The sequence below is a fragment of the Melanotaenia boesemani genome, chromosome 24 (genome assembly GCF_017639745.1).
Source record: "Melanotaenia boesemani isolate fMelBoe1 chromosome 24, fMelBoe1.pri, whole genome shotgun sequence".
NCBI classification, from domain to species: Eukaryota; Metazoa; Chordata; class Actinopteri; order Atheriniformes; family Melanotaeniidae; genus Melanotaenia; species Melanotaenia boesemani.
Genome location: NC_055705.1, coordinates 15,517,122 through 15,538,195, shown reverse-complemented (window position 1 = coordinate 15,538,195; position 21,074 = coordinate 15,517,122). Strand labels below are relative to the sequence as shown.

General features: G+C 39.2%; 1 protein-coding gene across 4 annotated transcripts in view; it reads left to right on the top strand.

Annotated features, from left to right (window-relative positions):
* LOC121635906 (semaphorin-5B-like) overlaps nucleotides 1–18,839 on the top strand; it is a 31,322-nt gene extending 12,483 nt beyond the window's left edge. For 2 of the 4 annotated variants that reach the window (XM_041979317.1, XM_041979315.1), the window contains exons 2-22: nucleotides 2,957–3,142; nucleotides 5,095–5,194; nucleotides 5,693–5,738; nucleotides 6,152–6,214; nucleotides 6,299–6,421; nucleotides 6,611–6,824; nucleotides 6,919–7,204; nucleotides 8,468–8,603; nucleotides 9,567–9,774; nucleotides 9,870–10,077; nucleotides 10,579–10,696; nucleotides 10,785–10,969; nucleotides 11,314–11,457; nucleotides 11,579–11,726; nucleotides 11,876–12,101; nucleotides 12,935–13,156; nucleotides 13,233–13,403; nucleotides 15,422–15,565; nucleotides 15,832–15,867; nucleotides 17,798–18,009; nucleotides 18,102–18,839. In XM_041979317.1, the coding sequence (XP_041835251.1) occupies nucleotides 2,998–3,142; nucleotides 5,095–5,194; nucleotides 5,693–5,738; nucleotides 6,152–6,214; nucleotides 6,299–6,421; nucleotides 6,611–6,824; nucleotides 6,919–7,204; nucleotides 8,468–8,603; nucleotides 9,567–9,774; nucleotides 9,870–10,077; nucleotides 10,579–10,696; nucleotides 10,785–10,969; nucleotides 11,314–11,457; nucleotides 11,579–11,726; nucleotides 11,876–12,101; nucleotides 12,935–13,156; nucleotides 13,233–13,403; nucleotides 15,422–15,565; nucleotides 15,832–15,867; nucleotides 17,798–18,009; nucleotides 18,102–18,257 (3,291 nt within the window). In that variant the 5' untranslated portion in view covers nucleotides 2,957–2,997 and the 3' untranslated portion in view covers nucleotides 18,258–18,839. Of the gene's footprint in view, nucleotides 1–2,934; nucleotides 3,143–5,094; nucleotides 5,195–5,692; nucleotides 5,739–6,151; nucleotides 6,215–6,298; nucleotides 6,422–6,610; nucleotides 6,825–6,918; nucleotides 7,205–8,467; nucleotides 8,604–9,566; nucleotides 9,775–9,869; nucleotides 10,078–10,578; nucleotides 10,697–10,784; nucleotides 10,970–11,313; nucleotides 11,458–11,578; nucleotides 11,727–11,875; nucleotides 12,102–12,934; nucleotides 13,157–13,232; nucleotides 13,404–15,421; nucleotides 15,566–15,831; nucleotides 15,868–17,797; nucleotides 18,010–18,101 lie in introns of all 4 variants that reach the window. The other 2 variants (XM_041979318.1, XM_041979316.1) reach the window with 2 other exon arrangements.
* Nucleotides 18,840–21,074: the final 2,235 nt, after the last annotated feature.

Below are 21,074 nucleotides of genomic sequence, written 5' to 3'. Positions count from 1 at the left end.
CATAAGAACTAAATAAAACATTTATTTTCATGAATCACTACTCAAAAATTATTCAAATTAAATAATCTGAGGAGTAAAAAAGCAGTCAGCATCTAGACTTAATGCATCAAATGGCAATGAGTCACACTTTTCTCAGAAGTAGGTGCCTAGATGAGTCCTTGGAGCACATAATGAAGATAATTAATGCCCACAAAGCAGAGGAAAGCAAAGTGTTTTCAGCTTGCTGTTTTCTTAGTTTGAAAAGAAATGGAAGCTTGCAGGAAGAGCAAGAAATCTTTCTGAACGTTGGAGTTTGTATATGATAAGAAATAAAAATCAGATCCTGTTTTTGACATGTGCAACATGTCAAAGAGGATCAGACTGGGGTGGTGATGCACCACATGTACACGGTGAATTTTGGAGTTTGCAAAAAACATCTAAACACACACGATGGAATTTTGGAAACCAAATATTTGCTGAAGATTAAAAAAACATTTTTTTAATGTGTGTATTGGCAACAGTGTGCAGAGCTGCCCTCTCCACTGGTAAAGCATGAAGGCGGATTGATCATGCTTTGAACTTATGTGGCAGCCAGCAGTAGAGAGATGAAAGGACAGCGTAATTTTTTTAATGCTGTATCAGTGGAGTTGAAATGATATGGTGTTGTTAGTGGTTTTGGATCAAGAAGTTCCAGGATCTCTCTGAGGGTAATGGGGATTGAGGAGCTCCCAGAATGACATCATATAGTATCTTCATGGGCTTTGTAGAAGCTACAAATGACCTTACAAGACACACAAAGAGAGTACCATTTGAAATAAATCCAAAGGGAAGAGTTTATAATTTTACTATAAAGTGGAAAGTATTTGAGGAACAAATGAAGTGCCAGTAATAAATGTCAAGGCAGAATAAAATTGCAGGTGAAATGTCTATATAAGGTTAAAGAGGAGGGGAGCACCGCTGTTCCTATTGTAAGAATTTGTTTACATCCTAGGAGATGATGGACAACAGACCCCTCTCTCAAGACGAAGATACATGTAGTGGTTCATAGTGGTCACCAGGGCGTCTCATCAGGATCAGTGTAAGCTTGTTTTGTTACATGGTTTTCATCCTTATGATGCAATAAATGCTATTTTAGACACTATGGTATGTAGTGTGAAGCAAGCTATGCAGAGTCTCTTTTCTCCATTTGACTGAGTTTAATTCTCCTAGAGGACGTATAGGCAGGAAGAGAGGGGGTTTAGTCCAGAGAGAAACCTCCAGGTAAATAGAACTGTAACAGAAGCTAACAGATACACCTGTCCCACATTTCTGTATCAATGCATGCTGTGAGTCACACCACATCTTGGCACATCTTGGCAGGGCTCCTCCTGTGGGAGGTCACATGTTTTGCTTCGTGTTCCTGTGGTCCCCCCCTCCCCAACCACACACACACACACACACACACACACACACACACAATCCAAACATACACAGGTCACATGAATCTGAGACTGTATGTCTAATCTCCTCATAAGTTTTTATGGCTTTGTGGTGTTTTTCCAACCCGGACTGCTGCATGAATGTGTGAATGTTCTAATAAGCTTGTGGCTGCAGGAAAGCTGATTTTCAATTATCCAGATTAGCTTAGCCTGACTTACACGGTATATTTGCAGCTCATTTATTTATAAACAAGGTAACAGAAGTGCTGATATGTGACCTCTCATTGTCACACTGCAACGACTGGCAGATCTGAAAACACTAGTTAGTTCACAACCTATCTGATGATGAGAGTCTTTGCTTTTATCCAAGACAGTGTGAGAGTCTGCATGTGTATACATTTCAGAGCACCACTGAGGAATCAGACTGATGTCTGCTCCTTCTCCCCTTCATTGTACTGAATAGACAAATCCCAGAACATTAGGCCTCTCACTAGCCGGCCTTTGCAAGGCGAGAGGAGCACAGGCCCATAACAAAGGGCCAGTAGTGCTAGCTCTGTTCCTGTCGCTTCATTAAGCAGCAATGTAAAACCCAGCAGGTTGGAAAACTTCTGCCTGCACATATTCAGTTCTCCCAGAGAGCAGCAGACACACAGACATTCACTGTTTTGAATCTTGTAGCCCACAGAAGCATCAAACTGACAATTCCCTGCATGCTAACAAGAGTAGACTCTGTTAAAAAGGTTTAATGCTCAGCTTCAAGTATTTCATCATCAAAAGTACTCAGCGTCCAACCTTTTGTCCTCTGAACAGACCACAGGTGACAGCATAGCAGCTTGTAGTGCTCCATCAGTCATTTGAACTGCTTTCATGTCTCAGGTTTCTCTAAATCAAAGCATACTGCACAGGAACAGAGTCCAAGTTACAACTATCAGCTGAATAAAATACTAAAACCTATGTTGGTTTATGCAGCTTTGCTCCCTTTTAATCTCTTTTTGTGCTGCAATTAGGTATGGCTGATATTAGCAGGCTTATTTATGTGTAAATCTTTGCTAAAGCATGATTCCTGTACACCAGATCATCATCTTTGAGCAGATTTGATGTACTAAATGGATTTTGATGCTGATACAAAACTGCTCATGTGGCTCAGTTCAGAGTTCACGCCCTCTGTTTGGCTGTGAGCCCAGGATCATTCTGAATAGGTCCTCTCAGTCAGAAAGAGCTCTGTTGATGGCACCCTTGGTTTGAGAGTCGCCTTTGGGGAGATTGGCAGCCCCAGCCTTTTGAGGCGAATTAGCCATGACTGAGTCCTGCTGACAATGAGGAGCTGAACACCCAGAGCAGACAGACAAGAGGCAGAACAGGGACAGTGGGGTGCTGGACTGGCAAAACTGATTTTGATGGATGGAAAGGGGGGGGGGGGGGGGACAGAGACAAGGGAGGGTGTTCAAGCCTAAGCTCAGTCTAACATAAAATTTAAAATTACATTTTTGTTGACTGCTGACAAGATTGATTTGTTCATCTGTGTTTGAATTGACAGATATTCCTCTTTGCTCCCACAGGTGATTCTTGAGAACCTGATAGAAGACTGAATGTTGTAACTATGGTTACTTCAGGGTGGGGGGCATTGGCCCTGTCCTCCTGTGGTCTCGTCCTGGTCATCTGTTGGTCTACATGTCTGTCCGAGCAGCCACAAATCAAACCTGCAGAGTGCAGCAGAAAAGAACATCCTGTTGCCTCCTACCAAGGTGAGAGCATCAGTATCAGCTGTCTTATCTTATGATTTTTGACATCTATATTGAAGGAGGGACACTGATGATGCGAAGCATCACATTTGCTATGTTCAGTTTCAGCTAACATTAAATACAATATGCACCATTAACACAAAGGGGGTGAAGTTGCAAACCATGGATGTTAAACAAGTGAAAGAAGAGCAAGCACAAAGGACAGATGGCCTCTCCGGATATTGTATCGGTATTTTGGCTCTTGGGAAGTTTGCCCTTTCTCAGTTGTAATGGAGCTCTAAATAAACTCTAACACTCTAAATAAATATTTTCATTCTATTTTTATTTTAACAGCGCTGCTTTTATTTTTTTAGGCTTATTTAACTTTATGTAGGAACTATTTTTTCTCAACTAAAGCACTAACCATTAATGATCTCAGTGCACCGGTTCAGGTTGGTGACAACTTAACTAGCTGTTAAAATAATCTTTGTCAAAAATCACTCACTCATACATGAATCCTTGCTGACCAGGCAATTCATCATAAGGAATAATTCCTTTTGGACACTAAGGTCGATACTAGCGTGCATTTTTGTGATGTACCAAGTGCATTTAACTTTACCCATAAGTGTTTAAAGCCTTATATGTAATGGTTTTCTGCTTGGCTTGCATTCATCATATTACATTTTAGCACATCAAAAATGCAAGAATCATGTAAACTAAAATAACACAAAAATGGTGTAACAATAATAAAAAGAGTAGACAGAAAGACACTTAACCATTTAGTCTAGTGGATCTCTTGTGCTCAATAGTGATTTCTGGTGTGCCTTTAGAGGTCCTGCAGCAATAAAAATAAAAATAGATTAGTTATTCATCATGAGGTCCAGTCTGACTCCTGACCACTAGGCCTCCAATGACATTTTCAGAGCATCACCAATGTCCACCCCCTCTGGGAATGGCTGCAGGTGTGGCTGACACCAGTGGCAGCTCTGGATTAAATAGGTATCAAATTGCATTGCTCTTACTTTGTGCATGATGAAGAATTGTGAAGATTAGCAGCTTGGATATGACACTAAAAAATGTGGTTGAAAGTTAACTAAAACTGAAAAGAAGCACAAAAAACCCCCAAAAAGTTTGTATAAAAAGCAGACACAATATGTACACTGGACTCTACAAGTGAAAATGTATATCCTTTCCTCAGCAACATACTAAAAAAGGCCAACAACAGCAAACTACATCAGGCAGACACGACTGATACAATAAGCAGCAGAGTGCATGTCAGCTATAGAAATTTTCCAACATATAGCATATAGAATACAGGGTGGATGAAATTACAGGGCATTAATACGCACACAGGAGTATGTTTTATACATGAATGCAGTGGAGTCTAACTTTCTAATAGTATGTTGTTAACTGAGGTTGTCAGAGACAGGGGGGTTAGAACCAGTCTGCTCCAACAAACAAACTATTTCTCCATCTGAGCTGCAGGATTAGTGTTTTGAACATGTTCGTGTGCATGGATTCTGCTGTGCAAGTGATGGCTGTTTTTCTCCATCAGGACTCAAAATGCTGAAAGCAGAAAAGAATGATGTTCACTGTTGTTACTAATAGGCATATTGACACAGTGGTTGCTCATAACCTTTCAAAGTGTTACTTCACAATTTATGTGAGATTAATTAACATAAACTTTTACAAAGACCACATCAGCTGGTATTAATCTACATCTATCTGCTGGTGTTTACTCTTGTGCTGATACACAATATGAGTAATACTCTCAATACTTTAATATAATAATTCAAATTAAATAAATAGATGTAAAGATTGTCTGCAGTTTTGGCTCATTAAATGTTCCTCTTCAGCTGTTGAAGAACAGTGTGTCATGTTTCTTTCTCTTCTCCTCTCTTTTTTCTTTTCTTCTCCATCTACCTCTTCTTTTCATCCATTAACCCCCCCCCCCCCCCCCCCCCCCGCATCTTCAGCACTGAGGTCATGGGTTTCTGAGTTTTCTCATCCAGGAGCAAAGGACTTCTCACAGCTGGCCATGGACCTGAGCAGAAACCAGCTCATTGTAGGAGCAAGGTGACCAGAAACAACATTTGTTATGAATTTCCCTGCAAAGGGATTAATAAAGTATTTTTCATTCATTCATTCATTCATTTACTGTAAACCTAAATGTACTTCTATTTATCCTATATGCTGTTCCACATCAACACTACCATGTTCTCGACCATAATGCAGCATTCATACAGCATCATCTCGCCAACTACCTACATGGGTGACAATTTTTATCTGTCTAAGCTGTTAGCATTTTACAAAGAGGATGTAAAAGTCATAAAACCACCAGATGGGACAACTTTACATCGTTAAACAGCCAGTAATGCTGAAGAAACACTGATAAATCTTATGCTTAAATTCAAAGCAAGGCCTCTGACCCACAGCTCAAACAGCCAGTCAACATACCATAAATGACTAGAATTCAGTTCTAATATACAGCAGATATTTATTTATCATTTACAAACAATGTATTTCTGCTGTTTGCACTCTGCTGTTTAACCTCGGGAAAAATGTCTTTTGCAGAAACTTCCTTTTCCGGCTGAGTTTAAGCAACGTCTCCCTAATGCAGGTAAAGTCTAATATATGGTGATAACCAGAGTTTCTTTACTACTAAGAACAGTTTTCCCAATATCTATAAAATACATTTAAATATGATGTTCCCTTTGCATGGAGTCAACATCAAAATCACTGCAAAGGAAAAATAAATCATCTTGCTGAATAAAGTTAAATCAGTTTCATGTGACCTAAGAGGATATGATGTTTATCTTATGGTTTTATGATCTCACTTTCCATCTAATTTATATGTAAAAGTTACATGATTTTGTTAAATAATTGTATATGTAATAATAATATGTGTTATTATTTTTGTAATAAAGGAAAACAACTATGCTGGCACAATTAACACAGCTATATGTTGTTATAATTACAAGTACAAGAAAATAATTTCTAATTCTCCTAACCAAATCTAATTTCTTTTCTCAGGCAACAGCCTGGGCACCCAGTGAAGACACTAGGCGTTCATGTCAGAGCAAGGGCAAATCTGAGGTAGTGTGCTCTGTCACAAAATCAGGTCGAATGCATCATCTTTTTACTCTGACTAACAAACAGTCTGTCACGTGGAAGTGACAGCAGTTGTGTTGCGTTTTTCTGCAGGATGAATGTCAAAACTATATCCGTGTTTTGCTGATAAACCGGAGAACGCTCTTCACATGTGGGACCAACGCTTTCACACCTGTCTGCATAACCAGGCAGGTTGGTACCACAGGCTGCCATATCCCACTGTGGCATCTTGTTTTTATGTAAAACCGACAAAAAAATAACATGGGAACAGCATTTCTTCAGCCTTTCTTTAGATAAGGTTTACTGATTTTTTTCATTTGTGCGTTTTGGTATTTGTTGAATATGAATGAGATGATTTTTTTTCCCCCTTTTTGTTGCCAGATTTCTAACATCAGTCAGGTGCTGGACACAGTGAACGGTGTTGCCCGCTGTCCCTACGACCCGCGGCATAACTCCACCGCCATGATGACAGAGAAGGGCGAGTTGTATGCTGCCACTGTGATTGATTTCTCTGGGCGTGACCCTGTCATCTACAGGAGCCTGGGGAACATGCCGCCACTGCGCACTGCCCAGTACAACTCTAAATGGCTCAACGGTGACCAACGCACAGCCCAGTTTGTGTCTTTCCTCAACTTTGTGTTGATCCATGTCTCTGAACTGTTTTTTTCCTCTCCTCTCATCCCCTCTAGAGCCTCATTTTGTCTCTGCTTATGAGATCGGCCGGTTCGCCTACTTCTTCCTGAGAGAAACCGCGGTTGAAAATGACTGTGGGAAGATGGTGTTCTCTCGAGTGGCGCGGGTCTGTAAGAACGACATAGGCGGACGTTTTCTTTTAGAAGACACCTGGACCACCTTTATGAAGGCCCGCCTTAACTGCTCTCGCTCCGGAGAGATCCCCTTTTACTTCAATGAGCTGCAGAGCACCTTCTACTTACCAGAGCAAGACCTGATTTATGGAGTCTTCACCACTAATGTGTGAGTATATTCATTAACAGCATCATAAAAGGAGACAAAATGAGTTTACAAATGAGGGAATTATCATGAAAATCATGGTTTCTTGGGTTGTTCTTTTGTGAAAACTCTTAAAGAATAGAGAAAAGATTACTTGATTAATCTCCAAATGGAAATGGCAGGATATTGTTGCAGTTAAAAAGGAAGATGCAAAGGTTAAAGCACTACATAAATTAAAACTCTGTGCTTCTGACTCAATTTTATGGAACAGTGACATTTTTTTTACGTATAGTTGTGAAGCCATCGATGCCCAGCAGTTTCTTGAGTCTGAGAAACAACACTTCACAGATTTTTTTCATCCCGGCGTTTCACTGTACAGAAGTATTTCACTTTTTGGCACTGCGACACAACTAGATGACACCACGTCGGCCATTTTGAATGCACACCATGGTTATTCAGCAAAGAAACCTACAAGAAAGTCAGGAAAAGAAAGAGAGAAAGTGACAGAGCAAGACATAAGACAAGAGTCAACATACGACTGACTTTTACTCGCTGGTGAGATCTCAGAGTAGCGACAGTATGCAAAACGGATGCTAATTTGGCCGTCATCAGGGGGCACCTCAGTGAGAAAATCTGCCAGATTCAGTAGTGGGGCTTTACATATGTATAAATTAATAAAAAGAACTAGAACAAACAGTCATTATAAACATTTGTAAGGTGTCAATGAATAAAACTGTTGCTGTATTGTATATGGCACAGCTGGATATGAAGTAGCCTCTGACTGAACACTCTCTTGTTTGATAATGGTCAATTTGTAGGTGTATATTTGAAGACTTTAGAAATCACCCTTCACAAAAATGTCAATAGAGAATTGACTGGTTTATATATATATATGACAATCATACTTGTATATTTGTTGTCTTGTTTGTGATTTCCAGAACGATATGTAGATAATTGTATGTAGATATTTAAAAAACTGTAAAGAAAAATTGATGGTAGGGATTGACAAGTATTTATATACTTTTTCTTACTCCCTTTCAGACTTTATTTTACTTTATTAATTTATTTTTATTTTTATTTTATTTATTGATTTTGTACATATATTTCTTTCATCATATGTTCTCAGTAAAATTTTTGTTTTCAGATTTTCATATTTATTAAACAAAGAAAAGAACAGACAAGCACAGCACCTGAAATGCCACTAATGTTCTAATCCAAAGTATGTTTCTTATTTTCTATCACATTAAATAGAGATCTGACCCTGATTAACACCCTCTCCTCGTTCAGGAACAGTATATCAGCTTCTGCTGTGTGTGCCTTCAATCTGAGCGCCATCACCCTGGCTTTCAACGGACCTTTTCGCTACCAGGAGAATCCTCGCACTGCTTGGCTCTCCACCCCAAACCCCATACCCAATTTTCAGGTAACTCACAGATCAAACCAAGCAAACATTCCACACTGCATCCACAGATGCAGCAATGCTTTTCTATTGACAACTTGTTGGTAGACATAAGAATGTGTAAGCCACCCTGCAAAGTTTGTAAGCAACCTTTAAAAAAACTAGCATGCATTTAATTTTATTTTATGGAATTTAAAGCTTTACAGTACATAGATAAAGAGTGCAGATCTCTAGATCTCTAGCATACCTCTTAAAATAAATGCTTGGCAAGTTGTCCAGTAAACTACTATTTAATTCAAACTTCAGGGACTTAGTAGTGAAGATTTGCTGTTTTATTTAGCTTTGCATTTAATCCCTGTTGAATAAATATTTACTTAAACAAAAATATTTTCTCATTTTTCTTACTCAAAATGGAAGACATGATGAAAATATAAAAAAGGACAATCAAATGAAATTGGGTTAACTATGAAACAGCCATAAAATTGCCTAAAAAAAGAAAAAAAATGATCATTTATGCTGTAAGTGTGAAACATGTGTAACTAGTGTATAAGCCAATCAGTTTTATAAGCCGTCATTCATGTAAGGAACAAAATAACATTGCCAATTTCAAAACTAGTATGTTTGACACTAAGAAGTCATAAGAAACCAAGGAGTGTAAACACTGAGGCAAGTAGAACTAATAGAAACAGAAAACTTAACACATAGCAGGTGTGACATAAAGACTGGAATAAAATTAACAGAAATTCATAAGAGTAAACAGATTTTGAGACAACAACATAATTAATTTTAAATTCTTTATTTTTAGGAAACTCATTCAGCAGATTCTCATTGTCAGGAATTCTGCTGTATGAAGCAGCAAACAAGAAAGTCCACACATACAGCAGCAGCAATAATAATCATGAAGCTGCTGTTGCATATTATAAGAACAAAAACTAAATGTGTGGTACTGATACCCGTCAGACTGATCCCTCCTTTCTGACTTGTCAGTGTGGCACGCTAGAGGAGGACGGCCCAGGGCGAAACCTGACTGAGCGCAACCTCCAGGATGCCCAGCGACTCTTCCTCATGAGCGACGTGGTTCAACCAGTCACCATCAACCCCCTGCTCACCCAGGACAACCTGCGCTTCTCCAAGCTGGTGGTGGACATCGTGCAGGGCCGAGACGCTCTCTACCACGTCATGTATATTGGCACTGGTGAGCAAGAAAAGGCTGATCTGCAAATAACAGTAATGTTTATATTTAAATATTTCAACTCATTTATTGCTGTGCTTTTCTTCTCATTCCGTCAGAATATGGCACCATCCTGAAAGCTCTTGCCACAACCAATAAAAGCCTTCATGGCTGCTACCTGGAGGAGCTCAGGATCCTCCCAGAGGGGCAAGTGGGGACGATAAAGAGTCTGCAAATCCTTTACAACGACAGATCCTTGTTTGTGGGGCTCAATGACAGACTGGTGAAGATCCCATTAGAGCGCTGCTCCACCTATCCAACCGAACGGTATGAGCCAGCTGTCAACAATTTCAGGACTCGGTGTTAGGAATCAAATTCAAAAGCTGTCATCTTTAATTTAGTGTATAATTGTGTGTTTTCTTTTCTTTTCTTTTTTTTTTGTGCTGATGGTAAATGTGTAAATCCATTGACTCAGGTTAGTACTAAAGTGATGAATAAATGAGGTGCCATTAAAAAAGACACACTCTTGTGGGTATCCAAGTCTGTAAGGAACATAACAAACGCTGACAGAGGTGATTAAGCTAAAAGCATTGTTTACTTCCACTGTAAAGAGGCCGCATTTGAACGTTTGGGCCATATTTTGGCATGGCGGAAAACAGACTTTACATAATGAATTGCTTGATGATAAATGAACTTCTCAAATATTCTGATAAACTGTACATTAGTTCTTAGTCCCAGCAGCTCTTTTATGTCCTTATATATTGAGAAAACCTGTTGAAGATAGTCCATGTGTCTTAAACAAACTTTTGTTAACTGTTTTCCTCTTAGTGAATGCATGGGGGCTCGGGACCCTTATTGTGGCTGGGATCTAAAACAGAAGCGCTGCACCACCATCGAGGAGAGCTCCAACATGAACCAGTGGACCCAAAACATCACCGAATGCCCAGTAAGAGCAAGCTGTGGATATCGTAGTAATATTTGTGCCTCTAAAGGAATGTGATAAAGTCAAACACCCTCTTCAATCTTCTCTGGAGGTGAGAAACCTGACACAGGATGGCGGTTTTGGTCCGTGGGCACCGTGGCAACCTTGTAACCACGATGATGGCGAGGGCTTTTTCAGTAGCTGCCTGTGTCGGTCTCGCTTCTGTGATGGACCAGTGGCCAGATGTGGTGGGGCTGAATGCAGAGGCCCGACCATCCAGGTGGCAAACTGTTCAAGGTATGTTCCTCTGATGGACACGTTCAGAATCTCAATGCTATTTATTTAAAACATCAACCAAACCAGACAGAGTAATTAGCCTAAGCTGCTGTGAAACTGCACCTTATAAATTCTGTAATAGCTGTAGCAAAAGAGCTCATCAAGCTGTATGAAAGAACTTCATTAAGTGATTAAAGATGGGACAAAGATTCACAGGTGATTGCATGAGAAGGAGTAAAGAAATTGGGGAAAAAAAACCATCAGCCTTATTGCACTTTTTTAAGTGGACTACTAGCATTTAAATTCTGACGGATTGGCACACATCCTCACCTCATGTAGCATTTACATTACCTTCTGTTTCTTAGAAATGGTGGCTGGACTCCCTGGTCTTCCTGGGGCCAGTGCAGCAGCAGCTGTGGCATCGGATTCGAGGTAAGGCAGCGATCCTGCAACAACCCCTCGCCTCGCCACGGCGGTCGAATATGCGTCGGTCAGGGCCGGGAGGAAAGGTGAGGAGGAATGTGTTTGTACAAGGAAGGGGGAGAATGTAATCATAACAGCTGCTAGAAATGTAATCATCTTACAGGACTGTGACTGTGTTGCAGTCATGACGTGATTTTGTGCTTTCAGACTGTGCAATGAGAAAAAGCCGTGTCCGCTGCCTGTGCTGTGGACAGCTTGGGGGCCCTGGGCTCACTGCAGTGCTGAATGCGGAGGAGGGGTCCACTCTCGAACTAGAAACTGTGAGAATGGGAATAACTGTCCAGGATGTGAAACGGTACAGCTGTGTTTTTATTCAAGATGATAAAATGTTTTTTTGTTTATAGACAGACTATAGTTAATTGTTACTTAATAAAGCTCTTTAAAAAAGAAAAAGTAGTTGTTGTTTATTTAGTGATGATGAGCTCTCTTGATTCTGTTCTCTAGGAGTACAAGGCCTGTAACCTGGAGGCTTGCCCTGAGGTTCGTCGCAACACACCCTGGACCCCGTGGATGCCAGTAAATGTCAGTCAAGATGGGTCAAGGCAAGAGCAAAGGTTCAGGTACACCTGTCGGGCGCTGCTGCATGACCCCCAGCAGCTCCAGCTGGGCAGGAAGAAGCTGGAGACCCGTTTCTGCCCCAATGATGGCTCTGGATCTTGCCAGACTGACTGTAAGTCCTTGATTCGAGAGGAAACAATCCCACCAAAAAATTGCTAGAAGTTGTCAGCATGTATTCTTTGATTGTTACCGTGGAAACACAGCTGGAGCCTTGGATTCGGGTGTTTCCAGATCCGAGTTTAACTACAGGGGGATAATTGGGTGTGATTTTCTTTTTTTTTTTTGTTACATTTAAATCAATCTGTTATTTTAATTGAACTCCACAAATGAGTCCAAACAGTATCTATAACTGCTTGGTCTTTATGCTGCGCTGTTTGTAGCACTGCTCCCAGTCAAGAAACACAGCTGGTTTTATGTCTGTGAACACTGGACAACCAGACTGATTGCTTTTCATGTGGTCAGGATGAAAAGTGGGAGATTGATTTATGAATCTTGTTACCATTTCTCCAAAATCAAAAAAGCTGGCAGGGCGAAAATGTCTACAGTCCTTAATGACACGTTTTTGTTAGCCTTATTTGAAAGCCGCAGGAAGTGCTCCTGATTCATATGTAAATAATTTCTGATTGTCTGTGTGTGTGTGTGTAAGTGGGCTCTCAGGGAAATCCACTTTCTGTTTTTTTAGTCTGACTCACATTGCACTTGGCTAATTAATGTTTTATGGCACACTGCTTGCTAAGTTTGGCAACAAAAAACACACAACTCTGTGGAAAGTTATGTTTTATAAGCAGTTTATTCATTTAACAGGCTATGTCTTATGTTTGCATCAGCGTTAATAATTCAAATAGCTGAATTTTTCTTGTGCATTTCTTACAATTGAACGGACAAATAAATTATAACTTTGGATTCTAACAAAGCAAATAAAAAGTGTTTTCCCTCCATCTCCAGCTCTAGTTGAAGATTTAGCAAAGACTAGCAGCCGAACTTTTTCCCAGCCTCAAGGTGCCCGATGGGGATCCTGGGAAACGTGGTCCAGCTGTTCCCAGCAGTGTTCTGGAGGGTTCAGAACCCGGAAGCGTAGCTGCTCTACGTCCGAGGGACGGACTAACCCGGGAGCCTGTGTAGGATCCCCAGTGGAGTATCAGGACTGCAACATTCAGCCCTGTCCAGGTAACAAAGACTCTTACTGGCATTGCAGTTTTGCTGTAAAGTACACTGACAGTTTTATTATGCATGTGCACTGCAGTGAGTGGAGTCTGGTCTTGCTGGTCCTCCTGGTCCCAGTGCTCGTCCAGCTGTGGTGGCGGGCACTATCACCGGACCCGGACATGCAACAGCCCACCCCCTGCAAATGGAGGAGACATCTGTATAGGCCTGCATACTGAAGAAGCCCTCTGTAATACACACATCTGTGAAGGTATAAAAGCATATGTGATGTTTTTTGTAGTAGAAACAGATGGTCAGTGGCGTTCTGCAGGTCACAGATCAATAAATTCATTTTTTTCTTTGTTAAGGTTTAAAAAGTCTTGAAAATTTGTGAAGTTATCTGCTGTTAAAACAGTGTCATATCACTGTAGACATCACTTAGCTCAGAAAAAGAGGCATGCACGTGTTTTAGCATTTCCTTCAGAAGGAATTCAATTTATCTGGTGGTCTGGAACACTTGCTTATGAGATTTTCTTTAGCAACCTGGCCACAGTTGTGTCATAGTTCCCAGATTTTCTTATAGTGTAGCTAGAGAATGCACGTTACCAAAAGCTAAAGTTTTTTTTTTTTCAGCAAGGAGCTAGTGCTCCACCACTACTTCTCAAAGAATGCCATGTTGTTTTGCTTCTGAGATATCCCCCAAATACCTTGTTTTTGTTTGCAAGGGCAGTTTAACCCCGTTCAATAAATTTTTAGCAATCTAGGTTTGTTTTTTAAAATGTTTTGATTTGTTCACTTCACTTCTTATGAAGAAATGATGACACTGGCTTTGCAGGGAGACTGAAGTTAAAAGTTGATGTTCCAAGATTAAAGGGGATTGGCCTAGAATTACAGTTAGTGGCTTTTTCCCGGCAGCGTACATTGCAAATGAGAGTGGGACAAAGGGAAAACACACTAGGTTAAAAAAAAATGTAGGCATGCCCTCTTATTCTCACACTAGCTCCAGGGTAATCAGCTGGAATAACGTCAGTTTTCATAAATACGTGACCTGATAAATCTGGTAGCAGTTGCTGCCTGGAAATAGAAAAACTTGTGATTTTGGCTCCAAGTGAGTGAAATTGGCCACTATTATTATTTTATTACTATTTGCTCATTATGTTATGAATGTGGCAGCCAGCTCTGAGGTACCATAGTCTAATGGTTTAGCAGCACAGAAACAAAATGTCAGGACCTGCCCCCGTGTCTTAAGATGAAAAGAAAGAGATTTATCAGACTCAGATAAAAGGCTAAAATGTGTAACACCCTGACTTCTGTCATTGGTTAACACCTTTGGATAAGATGTTTAAGCTTAAATAAATGAAAAGCTCTGTTGTTTTGCTTGTGATATGTCTTCTAACATATAAAAAACATCATATAGAAGGTGTGTTAACAATGTCAAAAAGTTCATTTTTACCAGAGGGGGACTTTAAAATTAAGTCTAAATGTGCCAGATGTAAAACTATTATTTAAAATCTGATTTTCATTTTAGTAAAAGGAAAAAATGTTTTCTTTTATATCAATTAGTATTCATTAGGCTAAAAAAACAAAACAAAAAACAACAAAAAAGGGATTGTGCACAGAAACATATGCATATTTTTTAATTAAGACATCCAACTGAACTGAATATTTGCCATTTAAACATAGATTTAAAAGAAAGAATCCTAAACAGAGTTTATTGCATTTCATCAATACTGTCACACAATGAATTCATCCTGACATTTAGTGTGGTGATGGACTGGCGACCACCTGATTGAGACACCCGGCTTTGGAACTCACTGTGATGGATGGATGGATGGATGGATGGATGGATGGATGGACAGTGAGTCTGTCTAGAATAAATGTTGGGGCTTGTGTGGACTCTGACGGATAATCTCCACCCAGTGTAAAAAAATCAATATTTGCACTGAGAAGCAAACAATGTGGCTGTTGGAGCCTAATCCAGCATGTGTGTGCTGAAAGTCAGGAAATGGACAAAAAAATGGTAACCTCAAATTTTAGGCACTGAAAATATAAATGAAAGCAACATTTGCTGATGTCAAATTAAAAGCACAGTGAAATTGACATGTTTTCTGAGATAATTTATATTAAAAAATAAAATAATTAACATATTTTAGCCAAGATATATAGATTTCTTATACTTGGATGTTCATGCATTATTATATGGTGTAAATCATCTCTATGGAAAAGAATGCTTTATACAAATTAATGTCTTAGCTTTCTTCTGTATGCTGTCTGTCTCTTTACGGGCAGGTTGGGGTGAATGGACGGACTGGGGGGATTGTGATGAGGAGGGCTTGCAACATCGCACACATCGATGTGGTGAAGACCAGGAGGTCAACCTTTGCCAAGGCAACCTCACCCAGTCCAGGCCATGCCAGCCTCATGAGGTGCCAGGTAAGGGCATGCTTTAAATTGCTGAACCAAGGTATGCAGGAAGTTTCTGCTGATGTAAGCTGAAGAATCTTGCACCAGAGTGTAATCAGACCCCAACAAATGCTGACTCGTTCATGCATTCATGGAAATATAAAGGAGTTAATTAAGATGTCTGCAATGAGCCTATCTAGAACAAGGAGACAAATTAGCTGTTTTTTTTTATTTTTATCTTTTTGAGATGTACCAACTTTTCCTCACTCTACTGATGTGTTTTTCTCCTTCTTCAGTCATTTTACACGGACAAGAGGAGCAGAGCTGTGGAAGTAAGTTAAAGCAAGTGCTTGCTCTCCCCAAATAACAGTGCATTGTTCTCTCTGTCTATTGCATTCACACAGTCACACATGGTTTCTTCACAATTTAATTCCAGCAAAGTATTTTTCTGTTCATTCATGCCATCAAGAGACTAGTTTTGTCTGTAACGTGTAGCAGAGGCAACACAGGGAATTGATTTTCGGTCTTTGATAAAAGCAAACTGCTGACATCAACTTTCAGTTTGATGAAACTCCCTTCTTTGCTTTTCCTTGAAGAGAAGAGAGTCAGGATGAGGATGCACTCTAAACATGGTCCAAATAATATGTGATGACATGCACAGGGCTGATTGTAGTGATTTTTAGTGTTGTTATTGTCCCCAGAGCAGTGTGGACCCAGTGAACCTTTAAGCCCCTAGATTTCTGTCCAGAGCCAGCAGTGGTCAGATCTCCCTTCTTCAAAGCATTCATGCATCACCTCAGTGTTGCAGGGTTAAACCAACTTTAGATTGCTGTGCCTATCCACAAATGCACTTTCCCTGGTCTTCAGAGCAGTTCAGAAACAAAAAGCCAAATTCTCTTTCAAATAATGTTCTGCTCATTGAATGTTCTCAAAGAAAAGACCTGATGTTCTAAATTTCTTTTTATTTTTTCTACACTGGTTATTGTTTTCATGCTAGTATTTATACTCTCATAACAAAGGATCCCATTTTATCCCCCCTGGAAAACTGACTGGAGCTGCACAGTGGTGTGGTGGTTAGGCCTCACAGCAAGAAGGTCGCTGTTTCGAACCTTGGCTGGGCGGAGGTTTGAACCTGGGGGGCGGTCGCCTTTTTGTGCAGAGTTTGCATGCTCTTCCCGTGTATGCGTGGGTTCTCTCCAGTTACTTCGGTTTTCTCCCATCGTCCAAAGACAAGCATATTAGGTTAACTGGTGACTCTAAATTCTTTCTAGGAGTTAGTGTGAGTGTGAATGGCTGTTTGTCTCTATGTTGGCCCTGCGATGGACTGGTGACCTGTCCAGGGTGTATCCTGCCTCTCACCTGCTTCATGTCTAAATGAAGTTCTCTAACTTCCTGGATGGGTTTAGGCAAAGGCATCATAAACGGGTGGATCTAGGAAATTTTTTATGGGGACCTTTAAAAAAAAATCTAGATTTTAGTAAATAACTGACTATTAGAGCTAAATTGGTCATCTTGTGCAAAAACGGAAGCAAAATGTGTAAAAGGAAACAGCCAATGATATTTTTCCATCAACAATGGTTTACTTAGAGCATTTCTGTATTTTATGGCTTTAATCACTGCTGCACAAACACTTATACCTAACTGATGGCAAGAAAAAGATGCTTGAAGCTTTAACACAAGTTTTATCTGAGTTTCTTCAGCATTATAGCTGTTTAACTTCAATCATCATAACTGGTGGTTTTTATTACTTTTACTCTTCATAAAATGTAAACCGTTTGGACAAATATTACTATATAAGCAGCTGGTGATTGATGCTGTATGGATGCTACATTATGATGGTAGAGGTGATGTAGAACAACATAAAGAAGTACAAAACATGTTGCATTCACTTGCACTTGGGCATCTGAGGTTTGTCAAGGTAAAGGTGAGTTTACACTGAATACTTGTTCAAATTTGATTTGTCTGTTCTTGGGCTGGCACCTGGGGGGCCGGTCAAATTTAAGTGGTGGACCTTGGGAACAAAAGCCATCTTTCTCCTCTGTGTCCTGCAGCATGGGCAGTGGGGTAGTGGGGCAGTGATGAGAACTGCTCAAGATGAAAGATGCTAGTGCTCCAGGGGACATAGGAACAGACAACCTTATGTGGTCTTCTTAATCTTCTGAATGCTGATGTTATTAGTATTCAAGCCCACATTTCTTGGTCTCACTGGTTCATAGTGCCTTATTTCTTCCTTTATTTACCTCCCATCCCTCTATTTTTTAGCCTTTACTTTGTTCCAGTTGGTAGCTGTGGGTGCAGCCAGCTTCTTTGCAGCAGCCCTGCTGTCAGGACTGGCTTACTCATACTGCCACAACATGAACCGACCATCAGTGGAGTCAGCAGTGATCCACCCCAGCACACCCAACCACCTCACATACACCAAGCAAGGCAAAGCCACACCAAAGAATGAAAAGTACATCCCCATGGAGTTTAAGGTGGGCTACTGCAACACTAACGTTACTTAAGTTGGTCTTCTTCCTTTCTCCTCTAGCTTTGATTGGTCTTTAAACATTTCTCTATTTTCTAGACGCTAAACAAAAACAATCTTCACGTGAACGACGAGACGTGCAACCACTTCTCCTCCCCGCTGCCATCCAGCAACATGTTCACCACCACCTATTACCCACCCTGTGTGAGCAAATACGATTTCCGTCCCGACTCCCCCTGCTACATGCACAGCTGAGAAGAGACTGGATTCCGACTCAAACTGAGCCTTTTTCTTCTCGTCACCTACATGGAGCGTTTCTGAATTCAGCGAAGGTTTTAAATGGTCTGAAAGTAAACACCAAAATCATTCATTTGCCAGTCTAATTTTTAGGTGGGTTACTGGTGAGATTGCCTGAAATACACTTCATCTGAAATTTTGCTTGCTTATAAAAACTGAGAATAACTGTTTTAAAAATAAGCAGCATCTTCTTTTTTTTAGAGACTTTTTTAAAATGCTGTTTAATACACAGACCTGAAGGCAAGTGGATCATTTCTTTAGTAAAAAGTTCTTCCACTTAAGTAAAATAATCCCAATATTTGCAGTTTTCATTATAAAACTGCTAAATCTTGAACATCAAGTTTTCACTTTTGTAAGTCGGGTGCTGGAAGGTGAAATTTCTGTCAAAATTTGTTGCTCAGGCTCAGAAAAAAAATGTTGATCAGACGAAATCCCATAAGCTTGATGAGCTTGATGAGTATAAAAGGGGAATATTCTCCAAATTAAGGACTGGTTTTCTGGTTGCACAAACAAGCAGATGCATGCAAGACACAAAAGATGCACAAGTGCAGCAGTTTTTACATGCACAAGGAGGACTTTTTTTTTTTTCTAAAAAATAATTGCTTTTCCCTGCTTCTTTTCCTTCATCCACCCTAAGGTGCTTTGAGTTTGCTCAGGGCAGTGAAAACAGCCCTCACACCTTCGACTGCAGAATTTGTACATTCCTGGACTGACTGCAATCAAAGGAGAACCACACACTGTTTTTTGGGGGACTTTGTACATTTTTGGCCAGTAAGCTTAGTGAATTCACTGATCCTTCAGACTGCTATGATGCATGGTAATAAACACACACACACTGGATAGAAGTAAAAGATGAATAGAGACTTGTAAATTCATGGCTTACTTGCTTTAATTTTCATGTAAAGTTCACAATTAAAAGAGGAAAAGACACGCTTGCTCTGTACTGTATATTATTAAAGATGTTTGCTGACTTTTCTTTTAGCAGATATCTCCATCTGCTTTAGTATTTGGAACTTTTTAAACATTCACATCATGTTTGCTGTTCAAAAATCACCAAATTCAAACCAACCGTCTGTGTACTGTATATTCTAGTCACTTATTCCAACATGTGACATGTTTTTAAACTGTGACATTAGTTTTTTTGTAATCTGATTAAAAACAAATTTAAAACTCAAAGGCAGATATTACTTTTTTTACTGCCAAAATGGCCATTTTTGATACCTCATCTGAACTGTCCGTACTAAAATTTTGTTCTGCTTCACTTTATTAGAGCAGATTTTTGCAGAGATTATCACATATTTTACTATGATTTGATAGAGATGTGTAGCTACAGCTGCATCATTCCAAAGGGATGTTATTCATCTTAATACTGACAGTATTTTTTATTTTTTTTTGGCAAGCCTGAAAATTTTTCATTTGTGCTATGTGCCATCTTCATTTATTATTCAGCTGTAACACATATACTGATATTTACACATCTTGACAAATATAAGTATTTCCTTTACTGCGACTCCAGAAGTATTCAGATAGACTTTGTGGTTGCAGATATATTCATTTTCTTATGAATATGCAAATCTGCAGCTCATCAAATCTCCTTTACATAAAAACTGTATTAAAAGTCTTAAGTGGTTGCAGGACTCTTGTATTAGTATGCATTTATTTCATCTGGGTGTAGCTAATTAACTGTAAACATATTTTGTTAACTATGGAAAACGTTTACATTTATGCACTTTTGATGACTGAAAGGCAGTTAAATGAAATGAGTGAACTGGAACATTTACCATTTGAAAACACTTGTTTTAATTCCTTTTTTAATGTACTGCCAAATTGTGCTGTTCTTTACCAGTAACCTGTTAAAAAATCAGGTTACTAGACCAGTGATGTGTGTTATTAGGGCCACTTTTTTTTCTTTTTAAAGAATTTTTAAGATTTAGTTGACTTCAATGGACATTAGCTAAAATACAGCACATGCCCAACCTTCTAAGATTAATTACATTTATATAAAAATAAAAATAAACTATACACAGTCAGGATAGCTTGAGGCTTTACTCTATATTCAGAACAAAAATCTATGAATCTGGCATTTAAATAAAACTTTTCTCACAAGATCTTTTGCTTATGTTTGAAAATTGTATGTTAATATTAAATATTATTGAATGAATTCAAATGTTTCTCACCACCGTTCTGTCATGTTGCATGAAGCAAACAACCATAGTGTAAATGCATGCATGTGTTTACATCGGGGCTTTTTGTGTACAAATTCTGCATGCACTGTCCATGTTTTGTAAATTGCACAAACACTGTATGTGTGTATGTATTTGAAAAAGATGTTGGAAGTGTTTAAAGGGGGAGTACGAGTTTTTACTGAAAGGCCTCTGTGCTGTGAAACCTGAACATCTTATATAAATATCCTCAGTTTGTCCAAGGATCCGTAAATGTTTTGTTTTTTGCTCCCAAAAAAACACTTGTTTGATGTGACTATGATTGAACACTGTCTTTTCGACACTGTAAACTTTTCATACTCTCATACATATATTTTTGTATATTGTACACTGAAAACAAAAAAAATCAAGATGAATAAATCAGTTTTGATGTCTATATTTTGGTTTCCCCATTAAGAAGGCTTAGTTTGAAATTTTTATTAGTATTCTATAAAATATAATACTTTATTCATATTTATATTCAGATTCATATATTTATGTTATCTATATTTTATTAATATATATAATTTATTTTTATTTAATGTATTTTTATTAATTAATTTTGTTTATTTCT